General features: G+C 42.4%; 2 protein-coding genes across 4 annotated transcripts in view; both read left to right on the top strand.

The window, feature by feature from the left end:
* ZNF148 (zinc finger protein 148) overlaps positions 1–9,364 on the top strand; it is a 42,705-nt gene extending 33,341 nt beyond the window's left edge. For all 3 annotated transcript variants that reach the window (XM_049814566.1, XM_049814547.1, XM_049814556.1), the window contains one exon: positions 226–9,364. In XM_049814566.1, coding sequence (XP_049670523.1) covers positions 226–1,818 — 1,593 coding nt within the window. In that variant the 3' untranslated portion in view covers positions 1,819–9,364. The remainder of the gene's footprint in view (positions 1–225) is intronic.
* An 11,090-nt stretch (positions 9,365–20,454) lies between these two features.
* Positions 20,455–23,295, top strand: part of SLC12A8 (solute carrier family 12 member 8) — a 49,936-nt gene continuing 47,095 nt past the window's right edge. The window contains exons 1-2 of the mRNA XM_049814624.1: positions 20,455–20,559; positions 21,312–21,458. Of these exons, the coding sequence (XP_049670581.1) occupies positions 20,491–20,559; positions 21,312–21,458 (216 nt within the window). The 5' untranslated portion in view covers positions 20,455–20,490. The remainder of the gene's footprint in view (positions 20,560–21,311; positions 21,459–23,295) is intronic.

The raw sequence follows: 23,295 nt of genomic DNA, 5'->3' as shown, positions 1-23,295 counted from the left end.
AATAAACATATAATGAATGTTTTTTTTCTGTTAAGGTGGGTGGTCTTGGTGCACAGGTGGAGCAGAGTCACAACTGTCTGTGCTTGGTTTTATACTGTTGTTTGACACTTCATTAGAAATCAATAAAATGGATTAGTTGTCAAGTAAATTTGTTAGAATGAAAGGTTTCTTTTCTTTCTGCTAATATATTTATTTTTCTATAGTAATAATAAAAATCTTTTGCAGTATTTCTCCAGGACTGATCGTGTGCTGAAACATAAACGTATGTGCCATGAGAACCGTGACAAGAAACCGAACAGAAGTGCCACCAAAGTTGGCTTTTTGCCATCGGAGGAAGATTCTGGTTTCTCTACGCCTATGAAAGACAGCTCCTTGCCAAAGAAGAAAAGGCAGAAAACGGAGAAAACGAAATCTGGGGATAAGGAAGGTACAGATAAATCAGAACAGAAGAAGGACAAAAATGACTATTTGCCTTTGTACTCTTCTAGTACTAAAGTAAAAGATGAATATATGGTAGCGGAATATGCTGTTGAGATGCCACATTCTTCAGTCAGTGGAACGCATTTAGAAGAAGCAAATTCTGGAGAAATACACCCACCTAAGCTCGTTCTCAAAAAAGTTAACAGCAAGAGGAGTCTGAAACAGCCGCTTGAGCAAAGTCAAACCATTTCACCTTTATCTACATATGAAGACAACAAGGTTTCAAAGTATGCCTTTGACCTTGTGGATAAACAAAGTTTACTGGACTCTGAAGGTAATGCTGACATTGATCAAGTTGACACATTACAGGAAGGGCCCAGTAAACCTGTACACAGCAGCACTAATTATGATGATGCAATGCAGTTTTTAAAGAAAAAGAGGTATCTACAAGCAGCTAGTAATAACAGTAGAGAATATGCCTTGAATGTAAGTACCATAGCATCTCAACCTTCGGTAACACAGGCAGCTGTGGCCAGCGTCATTGATGAAACTGCTACAGCTTCAATATTAGACACACAGGCACTGAATGTTGAAATTAAAGGTAGCCATGACAAAAATGTCATTCCAGATGAGGTACTGCAAACTCTGTTAGATCATTATTCACACAAGGCTAATGGACAACATGAGATATCTTTCAGTGTGGCTGACACTGAGGTGACCTCCAGTATATCAATCAATTCTTCTGAAGTATCTGAGGTCACCCAATCTGAGACAGTTGGAACAAGCTCTCAAGCTTCCTCATCAGATAAAGCTAGTATGCTACAAGAATATTCAAAGTTTTTACAACAAGCTTTGGACAGAACTAGCCAAAATGATGCCTATTTGAACAACCCGAGCCTTAATTTTGTGACTGATAACCAGACTCTTACAACCCAGCCAGCATTTCCTTCCATGGAGAAGGTCTACACGTCTATACCCGTCAATAGCTTTCGATCGGGAATGAACTCTCCATTAAGAACGACTCCAGACAAGTCTCATTTTGGACTAATGGTCGGTGATTCGCAGCACCCTTTTCCCTTTTCAGGTGATGAGGCAAATCATTCTTCTTCCTCCTCTACACAGGACTTCTTGGATCAAGTAACTTCTCAGAAGAAAGCAGAGGCACAGCCTGTTCACCAAGCATATCAAATTAGCTCCTTTGAGCAGCCCTTTAGAGCTCAGTACCATGGGGCAAGAGCTGGAATATCATCTCAGTTTAGCACTGCCAATGGACAGGTGAACCTTCGGGGACCAGGGACAAGTGCTGATTTCCCAGAATTTCCCTTGGTGAATGTAAATGATAGCAGAGCTGGGATGACTTCTTCACCTGATGCCACAACAGGCCAGACTTTTGGCTAAGAAATCTTTGTAAATAATACTGGCACTTTAGAACACATTTGTCAAAAGGGGGTTGCTCTGTATAAGATGGAGTTCTGTACAGCTTTTAAGAGCGCTATGTTAAAACAAAAGTAAGCTGATATTAGCAAGACCAATAACTGCTTCTTTTTTTTCTTTCTTTCTTTCTTTTTTTTTTTTTTTTGGTTAGTCACCAGTCATTTAACTGCCTGATGTTGGTGCCCCTATCAAAGGCAGTTTATTATTCATTTGTTTGAATCCAGAAAATATTTCACCTTCTATGAAATTTAAAATAAACAAAATCCCCAGGTAAGACTTTCCCCCATGATTGTTTCCTTACTGATTTCCTTGTATGCTTTCGGAGGACAGTTTATTGTCTGATGCTATTCATATTGTCATTTCTAAGCTTGTCAGTATAGTCATTGCTCTTCAGCAGGGAGTCAACATGTACTAAACACACAGAATAAATAGTAAGTTTCAAAGTCAAGCAAATATGGCTTTAAAAGATGGCATTTTCTAGAAAAATAATCTTTCTTCCATCTCTCTCAAAAATACCTTTAGACCATGTGCCCTTTATTTCTGCTTTGCATTACCTTGAGTTGTGTTTGGAGGAAAAAATGAATTCTGATAGACTAACTCTACTATTTAAAAATCTAATTAATTTAAAATACTTTAGACACTTTTTAAAGCAAAATGCCTAACTGCTAAAGCCTTTACTTCATTCCTGAAGTAATGTGTATTTCTTTGTACAGCTGAATCTAGATGTAACTTTTTAATGACTTTTTCATACGCAGATATCAAGATTTTGAAGTTTTAGTTAAAATACTGTGTAGATGACATTCCCAATTGCATAATGCTTACACAAACTGTGTATTCCAAGATTTAAAAGCTTAATTGTACCTTACCCTACATATTCATAATGATTAACATAGAGCACTTAGTCAACTTGATAGTTTTTGATTTCTCAAAAAATAAAACCATTTTTAGATTTTTAGGTTTGATACGGTTGCATCATTTTCATCTCATACAGCTCCAATAATTCTTTTCAGTATACTTGAGATTGGGTATTCTTAGCTTCTGTAAAAACTGTTTTAATTCTCTGTCTAGAATTTTGACAATTCAGATAATTAAATTTATTGAAGTATCCCTGAAAGCTGAAGAAGTGGGCATTCAAATTCCCTATCTTTTTAGTGTTTGCTTAGTAAAAGTCATTATAATTTTACCAACCAAAACTGCTGAATAATGCTAGTGAACAGGATTTCTTTTTCCAGCGTTGGCGAGTGATCAGAAGTTTTCGTTGCATTTCACAGTATAAATAAACCACAAAGTTTATCCCTGTACCATGAATATGTTTTTTTGAATAGTACTTTGTCTTGAAGTATACAGTATGGTACGATAAGTAGTTCTGTGTGCATTTTTAAGGTGGTAAGATTTGAGTAGCATAACTATTGTGTAGTTTAAGTTAACAAGTTACAGATTTTTGAACTGTATGTTCATTCTATTGCACCTTCCCTAAAGGGACACTGTCTGGTAGTTTAAGGCAGTTTAAGCCTAATGTAGGCTGGTTAACCAGGGAAAAACGCACACACACACGTATATATATATAGGTATGTATGTATATGGTGTTGTTTTGTTTTGTCTTGTTTTTTTAAATAGGATTGCATACATCCTTTTACAGCACTATTCCTAGCTGGTATCTCTCAGATGAAGCCATCAGCTAGGAGGAAAGACTGTGTCTCAAGGGGCTAAAATATATCCTGTCTTTTAAGAAAGGACTTGAGCAGGACATACAACAGTTCCCACTTCTTCCCAAAGCAGTAGCAATATTTTTCTTAATTTTCATTACTAGGAAACTGATCTCACTCTGTCTCTTTTCCCTTATGGTAGCACTATTATAGCACTAACTTCACTTGGTACAGTTGAGGGAGAAAGTGCGTTTATTATCCATAGCTTGCTTCTTATATTTACAAGAAATACAATTTATGTAAACCTCTTGCGTAATATTTTTGTATGAGAAAACAGGTTCTGTTTTGATTCATTGACCCTGTGTATCATATAGGAAGGTGTTTCAGCGTGCTATGACTTACCAGTAATTTTGTCTGAATATTTGGCCCCGAGTTAAGAAGAATGAGCATCAAGGGAGAAAAGTAAATTCCTTATGGATTATTAATGATACATGTAAAGAAATTTCTTTGAAAGAATATTTTTAAACTGCTTCATGTGTCTCTGTTTTTCTTCCTTTATGCTCAGTTTGATCTTTTTGACTTTCCATTCTATGTTGCACAGATATAATACATATGACCCCTGTATCCCAGGAAGCCCTCTCTTGCAACGCATGTTTCGTTTTCAGTGTTTCATTTCCATGACACCCTAGCTTGTGCCACGTGAATAATACTGTGTTGGCAGCTTTGTTCTAATGTCCTGTTGTTGCGAGTAGATGGCCATTAATAGTACTATTTGTTAAATACAACAAGCAGCAAAAGCCAAAAAAAAAAAAAAGGCAAAAAAAAAAAAAAAAAAAGCTAGATTATTACTGCACTTCTCTGGCCCCAGGGGGAGGTAGGAGGAATAAAGCCTCCTTCTGCCTAAGGAGATTGACCGAGCTTTATTTTAAAAAGTTACTGTATTGATACTCTGCTTTGAGAAAGCGATTGAGGAGTAGGATGGAATAGCTCTCGCTCCATGCCATCTTCACACTTAGGAATTGCTGCTTGGGTGCATGAGGGAGCAAGGTATTCTACAGAGTGAAGGAACTTGCTCTTCTTTGGAGCAAAGTTGAGAATCCTCTGAGGAACTGTTATTCCTTATGTCGCAGCTCATTCTCTAGCCTGCTGCTGAGCCATTACAGCTATACTCTGTGCCTTAGGACAGGTTGTAAAGTCCCCATCTAGCCCACAGGGACTGTCTCGCAGGGTTCTTCCATGTGTACAGTTAAGGCAGTGGTGTGAGTAGTTGATCTGCTGATGCTTGAAGCTTTCTGTACTGGAGGAGTTAACCAAATATACTGCTATGATTTCCTGAGTACATGCCCTTTTATTCTGGAATAAGTGTGTATGTAGTTCTGGGAGGTTCAACTATGTAAAAAGCACTTGCCTGTTTAATAATTACATTATTTAATAACATTTTCCACTGCTTGTGTTTTGCTGCTTTTAATCTGCTACAGATGCACGCTCTTCATTTTGATCTGGTCAGTGTTCGTTTTTGTTAGTTTTCCGTGTATGTCTGGAAAAAAGCAACTTTGGTTTTCTGTTCTGTTCTTGTACTGATATTGTTCAGTCTGTCAGCATAAGGCTGGGGTGAGCATTTATATTCCACAGAGCTAACAACAGACGTTCTTACTTAAAGGTCATGCAAGCACTGAATGTGTGTGTGTGTGTAGGGTGGAATTTTTTGGGGATATCTCCTAGTGATAGAGCAATGGTGATTTTTAAAAAAAGAAAGTTGATGACATTTATTACCAAACTATATATATACACACAATACGTGTGTGTGTATATATATATACGCGCATGTATTAATAGGCCATATGTTGGTCCTAAATTACTTGACAGTGTCCCTTTTAGCATGAATCCTTTGATATGTTTTACCATTAATATAACAGACAATGAAGGAATCAGCTTGTAATGGTATACTAATAGGCATTTACATTTTCTTCATTTGATTTGAGAATGAATTAATCATAAATTACAAGGTTTGGGGAGAAGGATTAACCATGTGTATTACTGTATGATGGTTTACGAATAACAACTTAAACAATTTAAATTGGATGATAAAAGAACTATGTTTATGATCTTGTGTCTCCTAGTGTTGTCTTTAGGAAAATTGTGTTTCAAGAAGAAAATAGGACAAGAAAGTGTTCATGTGGAATAACACGTATTATTTTTAAATTGTACTTGTCAGTTTTTTGGATGACAGGAGCTTTTCATTGTTAATTGAGAAGTACAGTAAAATCTTGCTAATTCGCTGACCGCTAATCAGAGCATCTCGTAGGTTTATACATCCCCGATGGTCTCTTCCCCACCTCTCTGCAATGGTCTAAAAAGTACTGTAGCGAGGTCTCATATTGGTAATACTGTACTACTTCACCCAAGTATACTACAGAATCTATAGGAGTATACTGGGAGGTACAAGAAGTATTGAAAACTAAATTACAGTTGTCAAAATAAATGAACAAAGTACATTTTGTGATGTGACATCCTTGCTTTTATTGCCTGCTTCTTCACTATTTTCAAAATTGTCATTTGTAAAGGGTTTCTAAGGCATTGCTGCGAATTATTGGGGTTCTACTGTAACTTTTGGAGTTTATTCTAAAGTATTCATGTTCTCCTATGAAAACTTTCCACTTGGACAGATACATTATATTCCGTGCTTGTTCAGAATATTTTTATAGTATTTGTATCATATGTAGTAACTGTTTGAAATGAACCTGAATATTTGGATGAATCCACTCTGAATTTTGCAGCATTGGATTACTTTATGTATGTATATTTGCTAACTAAATTTTCTTGGTTTTGAGAGCTTTGATTTTTATTCTTCTTCGTCTGCTTGTTTTAATACCATTACAAATCACAGGGAAAATCCTGATACTCCTGGGAATCTGTTTGAAAATTTTAACAGGCAGAAATATGCTTATGGAGTCGGTACCAGTATACATGTGAACTTTCAAATTACATGGTTGGTACTGAAGCAAATGAATAACGTTACAGTTTCCTAGTGTTAAATGTTTTACTAAAATGAAGCCTTGTAACTTTGAAAGTTCATTCAACTTACGGTAATGCATGTTTATGTTAGGCATGTAATGCATTTAGCTAAAACTCACTTTGCAAAGGACAAGTTCTAAGAAAGTATTACTGCTAATGAAAAGAAATGTCTTTAAGTTAAAATTTAAACTTTTTTTCAGTTTTAAATTGCTTTGTGTCAGGGAAATAAATTTATAGTCGCTTTTGCTCTACTTGGCATATAAAACCTTATGTTTCCTTTTTAACATTACATCTTTTGGTAGGAAACACAAACTGAGGCAAGCAAACATTTCTAAGAGTTGTTTCTTGCTTTCCTTAATCCAATGGATGGAAAGGTAATATTGTGTAAACAACATTATTTTATTTTTTTATGCAATATCATGCTGTAAATATGATTTATCAAATAAGGATGTACCTATGATTGAATCTTTGATTCTGCACAGCTAGAGTTTATATATAAATATAAATGTGTCTTGACAATCAAGGACTTATGTCAGTCTTCCTTTATGACGTTTCTTATTGTTATGCATTCCATTTGTTTGACTTGAGTATTTGTATTGTCTGTAAAGTATGTAATGTTTTTATAGCTTGTTTAAAAAAACAAACAAAAAAGCCTGTAAATACATAACGAACTGATCACAGTACCGCTCTGTTCGAAGGCATATGATGATGTACTGTTTGTAAGCAATAATACATGACAGTGCTAACTTTACGAGTAGCATAAGGATAAGTTCCAAAAATACCTTTGGGAGTTAATAGCCTTGTTTGAGTTAATGAATATTCTTACATCATTTTTTTTAGAAATAAATTCAAATGTCCTCCTGCTGGAGTATATAACATTGTTTACACAGCACAATTTCAGTCACAGAGGGGACAGTCTTTAGACCTATGGCTTCATCCGTACACTTTTTGAGTAAGAAATGAATGGCTTGGCTGCATTCTGCAAGATGAGGAAGACTGCAAAAGTTGAATAGCTGTGTCTCTAAAGGATGAGAGATACTATTCTGCTTCTGTGCTGATTCCTGACAATTCCTCTACTTAAATTTGGAGTCTTTAAGTCCTGATATTGAACTGATGAGACTTGGGCCTCCAGTAGAAAGGAGTAGTTCTCTTGCTTCATATGCAGATAAACAGTGAACTTACACGTCACCTCTTCATTTGAGTTGCGTATTTTTCAAATTATGAGCTATGAGATGATGAAATGGGTTTATTCCGATAAATAAACTTAATGTCAAACTTATAGTTTGAATTGAATAGGTATTAGACTGTACAGAGCAGCATAACTATTTGAACAGTCATCACTGCTTTAGAACCCCCCGCCCCAATTTATAAATGTATATGACCTACATTTTATAGAAAAAAAAATGTTTTTAAATGCTAGTCATTTATATAATATGTGCTTTGAAGGATTTGCTAGTCCACTTCTGTCACTTTTAGTACACTGGTATCTTTTATATGTAATGTATGCTTTTTATTATTATTATTATTATTATTATTATTATTGTAGTAAAGCATTTCAGTAGGAGGAATTTTGCAACAGTATGAGGGGTTGAAATTTTCATTGTCAGAAATGAATTATACTGGACTTTGTCTGTGTAGTCTTGTCTTTCTTTTAATGCTGTCTGGAAGGGAGCTTGGTATTCAATAAAGCAAGTGACCTCCTTTTATTTTGAAGGCATACTATGTAGTGCTGAATTGGATCTGGAAATATGATGAATTTGAGGACAGAGAAATTAGTACAAAATCTAGTGTACAGAGGAAATTGTGTTATGAAAAACCTGATGATATATATAGTGGAACACTGTTACAGTGCATTTCCAATATAGTGTTATTTTCCTGAAGTCCACATGCCTTCCTTGTATTTTCAATTAATTAAAAAAAAAAATAAAATCCATATAGATAAATTTAGGATAATAGGTTTATTTCAGTGATTATACAGCATTTCTTTATCCTACAACATCTATTCCGTCCCTTTATTATCAGACAAAAGACAGGAACCTGAATTTCATCAGTAAAAGTATGTATATAGGTGAGAGATGGTTTTGTAGGACCCTGAAAAGTATGAATTTGTATATTCCTTATGTTTCTGACAGAAATCAGTGAGTCTTTCTTTATTCCTGTGAAATGAGGATTTCCTGATACCGAGAGAGAGAAAGAGTGTGCGAGTGTGTGTGTGTGTGTATATAGGTACATGAAAGATATTTGAGTCTCATGGCAAAAATGATACAAGTATAAAAGGATTTAATGTAGTTCAACACGTGACTTACATTTAATATGTAAAAGAAACATTTAAATTTCATAATTCAAAAAAGAAAAAAATAGTTTTGCAGGAAACAAAACTATTTGGATAGCAGGCTTGACCAAATGAATTTTTTTGGTTAAACTTGATATATTTTAAATGATTCTATTTCTGCCTTTATTTCTGCCCTAAAAGCAACTTAAAATATTTTGGGAGTTACTCTTCCTGTTCATTTGACTGTGAGTGTAATTTATATCATGGTTTACAAAATGTGGCATGAAGGATTGGATTGTTTTATCTGTATAATACAATGAAAGATTGCTTTTTTTTTCTTTTTTTTTTTTTACATAATCATGGTGAATGGTATTGTATTCTTAGGACTGATTTATTCATTAAGTGACTTAATGAGTTTCATCACTTTTGACATTACTGTTTTCTTATGGTTAACTTAGTCTTTTTGGGTTTATAATACCCTTCTATGTATTGTGATACTAAGGGAAGTTATGTTTTTGCTTTATTTTTAATTAAACTAATAGTTTGATAATTTATATTTGCAAATGATGCATTTTAAATGTGGTCACTTGCTGTTTGAAAAATAAAAATATAGAATACTGTTTTATGAATAGACTTAGTATTTTTCATGTTAGATAATTCAAACAAAATCTGCTTTCTTAATGAGACAGATGAAGGCCTGTAAAGATACGTATCATGCAAGAACTGAAGTTGGATACTTTCAACAACTAAGTGAAATACTTAAAATATTTGTTTTGAGACATACAAAACTTATGTGGGTTTTCTTCCCCTTTGGATCTCCTTCTTGCCTCCTCTGATTATAGAAAACAGAGTATCTGACCTTAATTTTAATCCCGGTCATCTTAGAAGATTGCACTGGAATCACTTCAGTAGAAACACCTAGTATTAGACTAGCTTTCCTTTCGTGATTTTTTGTTTGCACTAGAGGGAATTCATTCAGTGCCAGCAACTCTTTATGTAAATGAGAATCAGGACTTTGTTTTAAGGTGAACTTGATTACTCAAGTTTTCAAGTCTATAGGATAACAATATGCTGTGTGCGCATATTTTGTAGCGTGTTGTATACAGAGTATTCATTACATAGATTTTTCTATCATTGAAGGAAATATTTAAAAAATATTGAAGATCATAGCGTTTATGCACTTACAAACCCAGAAATGTGTCCCATAGCATTAATTACTGATAACTTAGCTTTCTCACCTTTATTTATTGATGCGTTAAAGGCATTGTTTTCCCTGAATCTTTTGGTAGGGTCCCTTCTGATAAAGACTTGATTTTTGTGAAACGACTTGATTTTTGTGAAATGCGCGGCTCTGTTGATTTTGCTTCGTATAAGAACAAGTTTTATGTAAGAAAACGTTAAAAGCCCCACACTACTTTTTTAAAGAGGAAAAAAAATCTAGTGAAGCTCTGCGTCAAGACTTGAGCCGTGATGAGATGAGCACTGCGGGAAGAGCTGTGTGGGTCTAGGATGTCGGTGGCTCCCCGCCGGACGGGCACAGCCCCGGTCCCAGAGCCCGCAGAGTCACTACCTGGGCGTTCTTCGCCAGGCACCTCGGGGAGCCTCCTCCGGGCAGCGGTGGCTGCACGAGAGGAGCTTGTCGTCTGGCCTTAGCCTAAAGCCCTTCTGAGGACGATTAACCCAGTTGACTGAATTTGCATGGTAGCAGAGAAAGGGCACTCGAGATTTGCTCTAGTGTCTTACCCGGGGGACAGCAGCCCTGGCAGGGTTGGCCGCGCACAGCTGCAAGGCAGTAGGAGATTAAATCGGCACAGACATTTCTGAAACCGGCCCTGGGAAGGCTGCCCGTATTCAGTCCCTCTTAGCTGTGTGAGGCCATAGGCATTGCTGTCTTGCAGTGCCTTTACGTACTTCTGAAGTACGGAGTGAATACAGCAACATGACTTGATATGACTTTGTTCCAGTATTAGTCCAGTGTGCGTGTCTTGGTATTGTTTTTTAATAGAGCCTATCAAGAGCTTAACGTGGTATGTTAACATCCAGCCAGTATAGTAACACGGTTTCATGTTTAACAGTTTTAAATTGTGGGTGTGCTCTGCAATGTGCCTGAGTAAGTAGTGTCTGTGTACTTAGCCACCCTGCTTGTCTTCAGCTTTGTTGTGTTCACCTACCTTAGTTATACCGATTTTTATTTGTTTTCATTATGCAGTGGAAATAAGAATCAAAACTTACAGTTTCTGCTTATTGACTTTTGTGATTAAAATTGTCAAATAGTAAAGTGATACTGAAAAGAAAGACATTTTAAAATATTTTGGTGTTAAAAAGAATTGCCCGAACCTACATTTTGTGTTGAGAAAAATAATCCACTAAATTAGCTTTCTTTTTTTTGCTAGGAGAAGGAAACAGTTTTCTGTTAAAATGATTGGTTATTTGTTTATTTAGAGGGCTGGGAAAAAAAAAATCTCCTCTGAAATTAATATTTTTCTTGCACTGCACAGGGGAAACTATTTTGTATCTCCAGGATAGGCAGCAGTTTATGAAAGTAGAGAGATTTGGAGGTGGGTTGGTTTAGGGAGGTAGTCTGGAGTGTCCAGTTTGTTGGTTATCTTCTGCATTGCACTTACCAAACCAACAGGAGATAGTTTCCTATAGAATATTGTTTGCTTTTTTGTCTGCTTTAGTTGTCAAGATAACGGAGTTTAAAGAAGAGAGCTTCCCACCGGAACAGGGCGTTAAAACCGAGCCCACGTGTGCTGTCCGTTCAGAAGCCAGCAGCCCTGCCCTGGTCGCTCAGGTAAGTTGCCTCCGCAGCGTCCTTCCCCTTTCACATCAGGGCTGGTCTTCAGGTTCGTAACATCCCCGCTCCAGCATCTGCTCCAGCTTTTGAACTTCAAAGGTGGTCGAATGCATACACGTACGAGTCACTGGCAGAAATTAAATACAATGATTTGGTGAGGTTCCATCTTAAAACGTGTGTGTGTCTTTTGCAGTCTAGCCAACTACGTTACTTTTGCCAGTGTTGGCAGCCATGCGCATCATGCAAAAAGCATGGGATCCAGTTCCTCCATCCATTATTTGTACTTACTTCTGGATGCTTGTTGGGTGTGCAGGTAACGGCTGGTTTTTTCCAGTCCATCTACCCTGGGCAGCTCCACCTGTCTTACACAGGAGAGCCAAGGCGTGTTGCTGCGTGATAATTGTACGCCGCTGCCTGTTGGTAGCAAAGCGGCTGGGCTTTTGTTTGGCCAGCGGCTGCACCTTTCAAGCCTCTCGGCTAGAAATGCGAGTGCCTAGCCCCAACCCAAGCTTTGTGCTGATACCTTTTGACGTAGGTCAGTGCGTTGGCAGTAGCTTGTCCGTAGCTGCCTTCGTCTGGAGGAGGTAATACCTTCTCAGCTGCACAGCCCGAGAAGTAAGCTGGCCCAGCTATGGAAGTGCAAGCTGTGCCACTGAACACATGTTAGTGTTCACTTTTATTTACATATAATCTTTTTTTTTTTTTTTTTTCCCCTCATGGTCAAGTGTGATCATTAGTGCCATTTCAGAGAGGAGGAAGTAACAGAGCTTTTGTAACTGCTGTTAGATCAAAAGCACTAGCCTCGCCTAAGTGAAACCAAGAGGATTCCATTTTTTTAGCAGTGTTATTTATAAAAATAATATTTCTGTGTTGTAAGATGAATAATGACTGTTCAAAATGTATAATTTTTATACTCTGAAAGCTCTTCAGGAGCAGCACTTCCTTAACCGGTCTGTCTTGTCACAAGATAAACTGAGTCACGAGAGATGATAAAGCAAGGACTACGAGTGCTGGGAGTATGTTCAGGGTAATTGCAAAGTAATCTCGACCACGCAGTAATGTGCAAGAACAAAGCAGAGGATGTCATCAGAAGCTCCCAGGATGACTTGTTTGTTTTCTCTCAAGTCCTGTGTTTTCTTCCATTTATCTTGCCAGTTCCTGAAATCATCTTTGTTATGAAGCTAATTGTAGACAGATCAGAACAGCCTAAGAAAGTTACAGCTCATAAAGACGGATGACCAAGTGCAAGAATACCAGTGTGCCAAAGTGATCTTTTCCTCCAAAACAGGACTCAGAAAGGAGGATTTTCTTTAAGATGGCATTTGTTAGCTTAAGAGAAGGTGCCAAATCAAAGTAAACAGGGTGATCGGTCCCCTAGTCAAATGCGTAGCTAGAGCGGTGGATGTTGCAGCTACTTGAAAATGAGCAGTAAGGACAGCGGGAGTCCCCTACATTGGAAATGGAAATGTGCTTTGGCAGTGTTGGCTCTCGGAGCCATTCTTGTTGCCCGAAACTCCATTTTTAAGGCATTGAAACAAGAATATTGTTTGTGGTGATGCTCAGGTACTATATTGATAACTGCTGTTATCACGCGCTGAACAAAATCAGGTAAAAATGCATTTTAAAAGCGAAGCATTTTACAGTTTACAACTACGAGTGAACTCAAATAGAAGTCTAGGCTCTTCATTTAGTCTCATAACAGCCCGTTTTACTGTTGACCTGTTTGTAGGTCATTAAGCGATGTGATTAGCTAAATGGTGTAGTTTATTCACAGTTTGTGCTGTGTGTGTACATGGAAATCGGCTTGCATGTTGCTGTGTTAGGAAAGATGGGTATGTCTAGCAACTGAAGAAGATGGTGATGTGATAATTAACATCCAGTCTACTAAGAATCAATCCTTTCCACGTTTCACGGGATGGCTCAGACCTGTGGATGTTTCAGATTCGCATCTTCTCTTGCTGACCGACCTCTGTGCTGCTACTTTCCCTCTTTCTGGCGGCCACGTTTGTATCTTTGACACCTCTGTATTTTTCTTTTACCTGTTTTATCCCACGTAACCTTTTGTCATCTCCTTCACTCTCTTAAATCCACCTCCAGACTCCATCCCCTGGAACAGTTTCCACCGAATGACACCTCATGGACTGCCGAAAGTCATCTTCAGTCACAGTTCAGGATGTCCGATACTCGGGTCTGCCAGGCTTCGGATGGTCCATCTGACAGTCCCGAGGACCTGCATAACTCGAGGGAAAGGATTCCCGCTGGTGTGTGGAACTTGCAGCATTCATTGCTAGCCCCAAAAGCACCCAAGAATTCAACTTTGATAAAACAATTTTAACTTTTGGTTGCATTTCCCGCCTCCTTTTCCTCCCAGTAGAGCTAAGGTACTCGGCGTAAGGAGAGAGAATTTTTAATCAGGACTTTTAAAAAACTTTCTGAAATGGTTTGCAATGGTTTTCCTGGAAGGCGGTGTAGACTTTGGAGCGGTGCAGAGGAAGGCTCGCATGAACATGTTGGTGGCTGAGCCAGCTGTGAGTCACGCAGCCGTCCCAAGCGTGCGCTGGGGGAATTTATACCATTCCACACCGTCGCACACTTGTTACGAGTAATCTAAGTTAGAGCTGCTTCTCTTGCATTCAGGTTGCCTCTTTATTTTTGAAGCCTGTTTTTTAAAGAAAGCAAACTGCTTTGCGTGTGACTGCCCCTTGTTGATTGCCCTTGGAGAAGTGAGAGTGTGTGTCAGGCTATGGTTTTGCTGATGTGCCCAGCATGGAAAAGCGGCGTGCTCCTCAGGAACGCGTGCTGCCGGCTGGATTCTCTTGCCGAGGAGGAAAATGTTGAAAATTGCCATGACTTAAATAGGAGCAGACGGAGACCAATGCTGAGCACTCCTGAAAGTGCTTTTGTTACAGCGGTGCTTGCTGATTTTAACGTGTCAGTGTGGTCCTTGAAAATAGCTTTTGCTGGATTTCTGCAGTCATTATTTCCAGTGGGGAGGCAGGATTTCCTAAAGGAGTGGTCAGCAGTGGGGGGTGGCAGCAGCAACTGCCCCAAGAAACTTCTTCAGCTCTTGCTTAGCGTGCGTGTGTGTGTGTAGGAGCAGATGTGTCTGCAGGCAAGCCGCAGGACTTAGTGAATTGGTGACTCTTTAGCAGTTGGGCAACAAATCAAAGATACTTATTTCAGATTTTGCACTGGCCCTCAAGATAAGAGAATCTGGCTGAACCTGTTCCCTGGTAGTTGTAAAGAGTGTCCTCTTTGAAGGGAGCTGGAGGAGAGCTTCTGAAATATTCCAGGAATGGGAGGATATCTCGGAAGAGAATTTCCTCAGCTAGGCTTCATCCTCCTCTGAGAAGCGTGGTCTGCTTGCTTTCCTCTTCCGCCACTTGCTCGTCCTTGCTGTTTCTGTCCTACGGTAAAGGCTTGTTTGCGCTTCGCAGGGCACTGGAAAATCAAAGCGTGTTCGCTGGATTTACGGGTGTCTTTATTGAAAATTAAAATGGTCCTAACTCATTTTGGCTTACTTCGGAAGTAAATGAAGTCGGTGAATGCTATTCAGGCTCTAAGGAAGGGTGTCTAGCTTTAGATTTGATGCTATTTACATTGAGACTATCCAAAATTCCTGCCGTTAATTCAGATGGAGCTTTGTCTGTGCGGGGTCACAGGGTTTCCTGGCAGCCCTGAAGAGGGAAGTCACGCTGAAGTGAGTTCGTATTGAAACCAGGTTGCAACCGCTCCTATGCGGAATCGGAATCCCGTTTCCCTGTGGTTGGCAGCTTTCCCTCCTGCTGAAACCGAGCAGCCGTGCATTTTTTTTTTCTTTTTTTTTTCTGTCAGACTCCTGAGAATTTCCGATTTAGTGGACGCCTGCTCCTAAACCCTAATTAGTCGGGTTTCCTACACTCAGCGATGCGCGTGCCGCCGCCGCTCGCTTTTGGCACCGCAATGCCTCAGCCCCTCCTGGACGAACTAACCGGCGCGTTCCCCGAGTGGGAACTACCACTACCACAAAACACGTAGATCAAACTGAGCAGGTGGGCGGCGGGTGTGTGTGTGTGTGTGTGTGTGGGTGTGGGTGTGTTCCCGCCGCTGAGGTGCAGCTCCCTGGCCCGGCCGCAGCGCCTCAGGGCGGGCAGCGGTGCCCGGGTAGACGTGGCAGCCGCCCGGGGCCGGCCCTGCGCGGGTAGGCGGCGCCGCGGGAGAGCGGGCCGGGGGCGGCGGCCGGAGGGAGGGCCCGGGCGCCGCCAGGTGAGTGGGGCCGGGGCGGCGGGGGACCCCGCGCAGGTCAGCGCCCCCCTCCCGGCCCGCAGCGGGGCCCAGGCGGAAGGGGGGGGGGGTGGAATAAGGCTGGGGGACGGCGCGGGTGGCAGCTTGCTTGCGCTTCGGTTCGGTTTTGCCGGCTGCTGCCTCCGGCTGGGGCGTTGTGGTAGCTCCTTCGGGGCGGGGGAGGGGAAGGTGGAGGGGCGGAAATGGAGGAAAGGCAAGCGAAAAAAGGAAAATGAGGGGGGAAAGGGGAGGAGGGGGGGGTAAGAGAAGAAATTAAGAAAAGGCAAAAAAAAGGAAAGCAAAAAAGGCGGGGGGGGGGGAGGGAGGGAAAAGTTAAAAAAGGCAAGAAAAGGAAAGCAAAAGAAAAAAAAGGAGAGCAAAAGAGGCAAAAAAAAAAGAAGGAGAAAACAAAAAAGCAAAAAAAGGAGAAAAAAGCGAATAAGAGACAAAAAGGAAAGCAAAAAAAAAAGGAAAGCAAAAAGAAAAGCAAAAAAGGCAAAAAAAGGAGAAAAAAGCAAATAAGAGAAAAGAAAAGGAAAAAAGAAAAGCAAAAAAGGAGGAAAAAAGAAAAAAAAGGAAAGCAAAAGGAAAAGAAGGCAAAAAAAGAAGGCAAAAAAAAAGAAAGGAAAGCAAAAGAGAAAAAGAAAAGCAAAAAAGGCAAAAAAAGGAGAATAAACAGAAAAACAAAAAAAAAGGGGGGGGGGAAGGAAAGCAAAAGAAAAACGGCAAAAAAGGAGGAAAAAGCAAAAAAGGGAGGAAAAAAAAGAAGAGCAAAAAAGGGCCCCCCCAAAAAAGGGAGAGCGAGCAGGTACTTGCAGTGTTTCCCAGGGAGGGGTGGGCACAGCCCCGGTGCGGCGGTGGGCCCAGCAGCCCGACGCTCGGAGGTGTTGGCAGCGCCGCGGCCCAGGCAAAACCGAAGCCTTCTGACCGCACCGGGGAATTAAAGCTGCTGAGGTGAGCCCGGGCTCGTTTCCCATCTCTCGTGTTCCGCAGCGTTAGTTACGCCGCAGAGATACCCAGAAACAAAAAGAGTTGGGTAATTGTCCTGGCTGTTGCAGTAAATGAATAACCGGGAATAACCAAGCGCTCCTATGCCTGGCGTTACCTTCGTTCCGCCGATGGCTGCTTTATTTCCCTTTAATTCCTGCCTTCCTCAGGGTCCCCTAAATTAGGTGTTTTTAAGAACTTGACCTGGAGAGGAGTTGAGGGGATTTATTAAAACTGACGTGCGGTTGGCTGCTGGGTCCCTTGAGGGAGGGAGGCTTGGAAGTACCTCCTCTGGCAGGGACGGAGGCTTCGGAGGTCGTGGGACCACACGCAGTTGTGCTCGGGAAGGCGTTAACCTTTCCTCCTTAAAATCAGCCAGCAGTTGAGTAGCTCAGAGCAGCGACGCTTAGCTCAGAAATGGCTTTAATGTGACAATCAGTAAAATATTATTGCTTCGAAAGGATGTGGAGGGCACAGAAATTTCATCTGTAGGAATCTGGTTTTGTAATTAAATGTAGGAGTGTTGCAGGAAAAGGAGACGAGCCTTTGTAATGTTTCTGCGAGGAGGTTTGCTAATGCTCTTCTGCTCTCTCGAGTGCTAAATGGCATGGAAAGATTAAAACAACCATTCTTCCTTCATTTATAGACTGGTTAGTGGCTTTGGCAGAAACTTTAGGAAAAGTAATATCAATTAACTTTTGAGTTAGAGGTTCGCTTATATTAGAGGAAAACTGTGCCTGTTTGGGTTTTTTGGCAGACTGGTGTGTATAACAGAAAAAGCTTCCACTAGGTTGGTGACCTGGATAGTAATACCACCCAAAAACATCTCTGTGCTGTGCAGCAACTTAGAAACCACGCTGCGCTGGTAGCGTGCTGCATGGGACAAGAGAAAGGCTCCTGCCCCAAGGACTTTCCACTTTCGGACCCTAAATCGCAAAAGTAACGTGCGTGTCGCGTGGATCGGGACGTGGCTGCGCGTACAGCGGCTGTCCTGGCATGTTTGTTCAGCTCTCGCTTCTGTGCCTTGTACCCCCTCCTGTGTTTGCTTCGGTTACGTCATAGGGCTGAATGGATCCGTACGTTGAGGAGGGATGTAAACAATTGCGGAATTGGGTAATAAGATATTGGGCGGTTGGAAACGCCGCAGAGGAGCAATAGCGGAGAGGCAATTTCCTGCGACTGCGGAGGAGAAAGCTCTTGCACCGAGGGGAGCGGGAGCAGGGCTGAGCGGAAAAGGCACGGGAGCACAGGGCTGGAGAGGGGTTTTAACGCTGAGAAAAAGGAAGGAAATTGTGAGATAAGGGGGTTTAAATGTCTAGGAGGGTAACGTTTCCTGCGGGGTGAGCTCCAGGTGTGAGATCTGTGCGGCGGAGCCCTTCTCTCTGTATTTTGCAAGTTTCAGATTGATAATACCGGTTCATCAAACCTACCTGCGCTGCAGCAAGGGGTCGGGGCCACCTCCTTCTGGGCTCCCTTGGTGGAGCGGTTTAGGAGAGCCGGGGGCTGCAGGGCTGCAGCCTCCCTGTTCTTTCTACATCCAGCTGGAACTGCTGTGAAAGGCAGGAGTTTGGATGGCCACAGTGAATCCTTTACTGAGTGAAATCTCTGGTGAGGAAGGGCTGCACTGGGGAATCTTAGGAGAATATGGCTATTCAATTGTAATCTTGTTTCACGTCGTGTATTTTCTTCCTTTTTTTTTTTATTACAATGGCTATTTGCATAAAAACATGAGCTTTGTTTCTTTAGAGTTCATCTGCTCCTGCTGCTTTCTCCCTGCTTGAAGCCCCAGTCTCGCAGTAACAGCGGCCATTTGTGATATTGTGAAGGGTTATTTGCTTCAAAAAAAGAGGAGGGAGCGGTGCGGAATCAATGAAGTCTTATGGCTTTGGTGCTGCTTAACCGGCCACGTGGACAGGGCGAAGAAAAACCTCCTGTGCTGGCCATTGTACCCCAGCTGCAGGAGTCCTTCTGCAGCTGAAACACCGTTGGGGAGCAGCGACAGCACTGGGTATTTATTTTCGGGTATTTAAAAGTAGAATAATAAAGACAGGATGGTGAAAGTGCCTATCTGGGAGCTGGGATTCCGACCCTGATGCAGAAATCTTGAGTGACCCAAAGTAGTTTCTGTACGTCTCTGACCCTGTGCAATGGAAAAAGCACGTTTCTGTTGGTTGTCTTGTCTCCGTAGCTTGCAGGGTTGAGGAGTCAGAGATTCCCACACCGCGCCCATGATAAACTAGGTCTGTGGTCTCAGGTAAAGTGTCCAGCCATTGGTACAAGCCTTGCGTGATCATGGTTGGTTCTTGTAAGCATGTGAGCTCAACTGGCCAGGGAGCTGTCAGCCCCAGGAGAGCCAACGATCCAGACAAACTGCCCTCTCCACATCCGTGGAGCATGTCTTGCTTCCCTCTGGCTGCAGCCCTCTTTGTCATACCTAGGCATGGTGTAGCCATGCTGAGGAACGGCCAGAAAGGCTCTGTTGGCAATTGGTGTGGGAGACCGTGGGTAACTGGTTGATGGCCATCACAAGACCGTTTGGGGAAAGTTAAGGCTTGCAGCCAGCTGGAGGGAGGTGTATAAAAGCAGCTTTCCACAATTAGAGGGAGAACTTCATATAAAAAAAACACCCCAATGAGGAGAGGAACCAGCAATTTCGAGGCAGAGAAATGCTTGTGCTAGCTTTCCCCTTCTGTAAAGATGGGCTAAGTTATCCTCGAAATAAAGCCTGATGCTGCTTTCTTGGTACATGTGTGGTGTTGAATTAAGCCTGACCCACTGCCGGAGTCTGCCTGTGGCAGGTACAAACCTGAAGCTGGGCCACTGCAGACAAGACAACTGTACCTCCGAGGGTGGGTACGACCATGAAGAAAGGCTCCTGTACGTCGGTGCAGGGGATGTGGCTGAGAGCATCGGGAAGGCAGACTGGGGGCCTGTGTTGGTGGACAGCTTCTGCTGCTCCAGTTCCATCTCTGCGTCATACTGGAAGAGGGGCAGAGCCGGGTAACGAGGTCATTTGTCAGGGGAGAGGTTACATCGGCAGGACTCTAGTCTGCAAAAGGTACAGCTGAAAGGCATGCGATCAAGGCTGGGAAGTGATTAGTGGTGCTGGGCAGTAAATAGTTCATGTGTCCTATGTCACCAGAGCACAGGGGCATGCAATGAAATTACCAGGCACCAGATTTAAAACCGATGAAGGGAAATACTTCTCCCACACAGCACACAGTGAAGCTGTGGAGCTAGTGCTGCGGGATGCTGGGGACGCCAGGGGTGTGGATAGATCCAGCACAGGCCACCAAGGGCTGTTAAATGTAGGGCTGATGACAGAGCCTGGGACAGGCTCTGGGAGGGTGCTGGGGCAGTACTGCTCTCTGCTTGCTTGTGGTGTCGCTCTGTGGTTCAGCATCTGATACGAGTCGCTCTCGGCTCCGTCTAGGTAATAACCTTGTGCTTCTGCAGACTCAGAAGGCAAAAGCAGTGTCTTCTGTCTTTCCGGCTTTCACAGAAAGTGCAATAAAATCATGAATCTTCTACAATGGGCGATCCAGCACTGCAGGAATTTGACCGAGGAGAATAGCTGACCTTCTGCTCGGATCAGCCTCGCCTGTTGTAGTGCTAGAGCTGCGCGTTGGGCAGGCAGAGGCGACACGAAGGATACGATGTTCAGCCTGAATGGTCCCAGAAGTGAAGGATATGTCCAAGAGCTGTTCCATGAAGAAGCACAGCAGGTATGTAGGAGAGTCATTTCCCTTCATAGCCCAAGTTTCCATCTCTGTGGTCTCCGCACCTCCTCCTGGTCACCTCTGTGGCAGGTAAACAGGGCTGAAGTAACAAAACTGCCCTTCTTTTTGCTGCGTAAACCTCAGGTGTATTATTTAAAAGGGAGAGAGGGGACTAGGTTTCCAGAAGGCAGGAGGGAGCAGTTGCAACAAGAAAACTGCAGTTTCCCTGGAGTGTCAGGTCTCGGTTCCAGCAGCTCTGAAATTCACTGGTGCCCCAAGTACCAGAGTCCTGCGTCCCCTCTAGAAACGTGGTGTCCTGATCAGAGATGACCGCATGTGATGGGAAGACCATCTTAACCTACACTGTCAGTCCCAGTTGGTCCAGCCTGGTTTGTCTTCTCATCTAAGAGACTTCTCCAGTGCACTGAGGACCCTGCTTGTCTTGGTGGTGTGCTTGGCAGGGACAGAAGGAGAAGCACAACATATAGCTGCAGGCTCTGTAAAGGACCCCTTGAATGGTGTTTTTGGTTTGTGTAACATCATCAAGGGGGTTAATTTGCTGAGGCTGAGTAGGATTCTGCTGCCGCTTATCCTACAAGAATATAAATAGGGTATTACAGGGAACGCTCTCTTGCAGCAAAGTGGTGTGTTAGCAGCTGCCGGTGGCCATCCCGCTGTTGGTGGCTGGCTGTTGCACCACTTCTGCAACCTGCCTGGAAAGCCCAAGAGGTAAAACTGAAGGCTTTTCTTTCCTCTAGGTATCTCAAACACAGACCAAGCCCTGGTGGAAGATCCAGCTGTTTGTATGGGAGCCAGTGCTTTTTGGAACGTGGGATGGCGTCTTCACCTCCTGCATGATCAACATTTTTGGAGTGGTTCTTTTCCTGAGGACGGGATGGCTTGTGGTGAGTGAGTGCTGACTTGGTTGAACATGTGAATAGGCATTTTCCTCCTCAAGTCCTTATCTCATATCTCTGTCGCCACCCAGGTACTTTGGATTCTTTGCTGCTCATTGTAGGCATTGCTTACATCCTCTGGTATTTTGTAGCATTTCAAAAAGTTCCACTAAAATGGAAAGCTGAAGCGGTCTTTGTAAGTGGTTTCCTATTTTAGCTTTGGGAAAGAAAAAGAAAAACCCAACAACCAACCTTGACAATGAGCAGGGACACCCTTGTGTTGTATTGTTGAGACAAAATAACCACTTTTCAGGTAAAATGTATTGCTGTAGTTACAGCTACTCGGCCATCTTCCCAACACCACTGAAGCAGGTCTCTTCCAAACGTGTCAGTGTTGGAGTCCTCAGTCAGGTGAAATTGTCATCGCTGTCAAAGGGACTTCCACTTGTGGATCCAGAATAGTACCTTACTGAGGGTCAGAGCCTGGAAGAGTGTCTCTGCTCCCCTCCTGATGCAAAACATTGTATTGTCCCTCAAAATTTCCCCTTAGAAGAAGGAAAGCTCCCTCAGGGACGGGTGGAATTTGAGCTTCGGGCAGAGTTCGTGTCACAGGCACGAGTTCGTGTCACAGACACGGTGGACATCTTCCAAAAGGAGCAGGAAGACACTTGCACTCTGTATTGCAAATTGCTTCACTGGAGGCTTTGAGGGGAGCTGCAGTCATCGTGGTGGAGAGGTCAGGATGATTTTCCTAGCTCCCTTTTCCTCCTGATCTTATTTCCTCCACGTCTCCTTTGAAAGCAAGTTACTGCTGGAGCAAACACAAATAAAAATAAAGCCAGTAAATAAAAGAAAAACTGAACCAGCTGGAAGCTAGCATAAAAGGGAAGGGAGGAGAAGTCGGGGTTGGCAGAGAGCTCCCCTGGCAGAGGACAGTCATATGTCGAGCCGTTCGCAGAGTCAGGCTTTTGCTATAAATTTCCAGAGCCGGGTCTGGTAAAGCTTTGCAATTCCAGGGGACCCTAATCTTGCCAAAATGCTCAACAACTATTATAACACTGCACTAACCCCTTCCAGCACGCATGCATAAATAGGCATCAGTGTTTAATGGGGGCTTTTTCTTCCCACTTTCTCTGCTTGCTATTGTTACTGTGAGTCCAGCCTTCCTCCCTGGTCTTTGTGTTAACCCTTTCTTCCGTGGGAACCGCTGGACTGCCCATTAACTAGCTGCTGCCGTAGCCTGCTGCCACCAGCAGATTCTGGAAAAGCCCAAGGCTACGTGTATGTTTGTGTATGTGTGCTATTTTATTTGTTTTTAACTGAAGCGTGTCGTGTTTATTAACCCTTTTAACCTCAGGTAGCTGTTGAAGAAAAAAAGTCCAATTGTCCTTCTAAAGAAAGAGTATCAGGTTGTAGTGGGCTGTGGTGCTGACCCAGCCAGCAGCTGCATTTATAACAAACCTTGGCTCCGTTCCCTACTGACCAGATAAAACCCCTGTCAAAGGCAGCAGGATGCTGAACCAAAATAGGATTTTATGATGATAGCAACATCCTGGATATGTTTCTGTTGTTTCACAAAAAAAAAAAGAGAAAAGAAAAAAAATCTGGGATTTCAACCAACCCCAAAGCTGAGAAGCAGCCTTTTAGTGCTGGTGATAAACAAACCCCCATCAAGGCTAGTATGACCTCAAAACCGAACATTGCTGGAGCAAGGTTGGAAAGGAGGGATGCGGACACGGCCTGTAATATGAGTAAAGGCAGGGGAAGGGAAGGCAGACGTTAACAAAGCGCTGGGCACTGGAGGAGATTTCTGATTGTACAGTTGGAATCACTGTGCACCGGGCTG

The sequence above is a fragment of the Accipiter gentilis genome, chromosome 1 (assembly GCF_929443795.1).
Source record: "Accipiter gentilis chromosome 1, bAccGen1.1, whole genome shotgun sequence".
Lineage (NCBI taxonomy): Eukaryota > Metazoa > Chordata > Aves > Accipitriformes > Accipitridae > Astur > Astur gentilis.
Note: the sequence above shows the minus strand (reverse complement) of the source record. Positions and strands in the feature narration are given on the sequence as shown.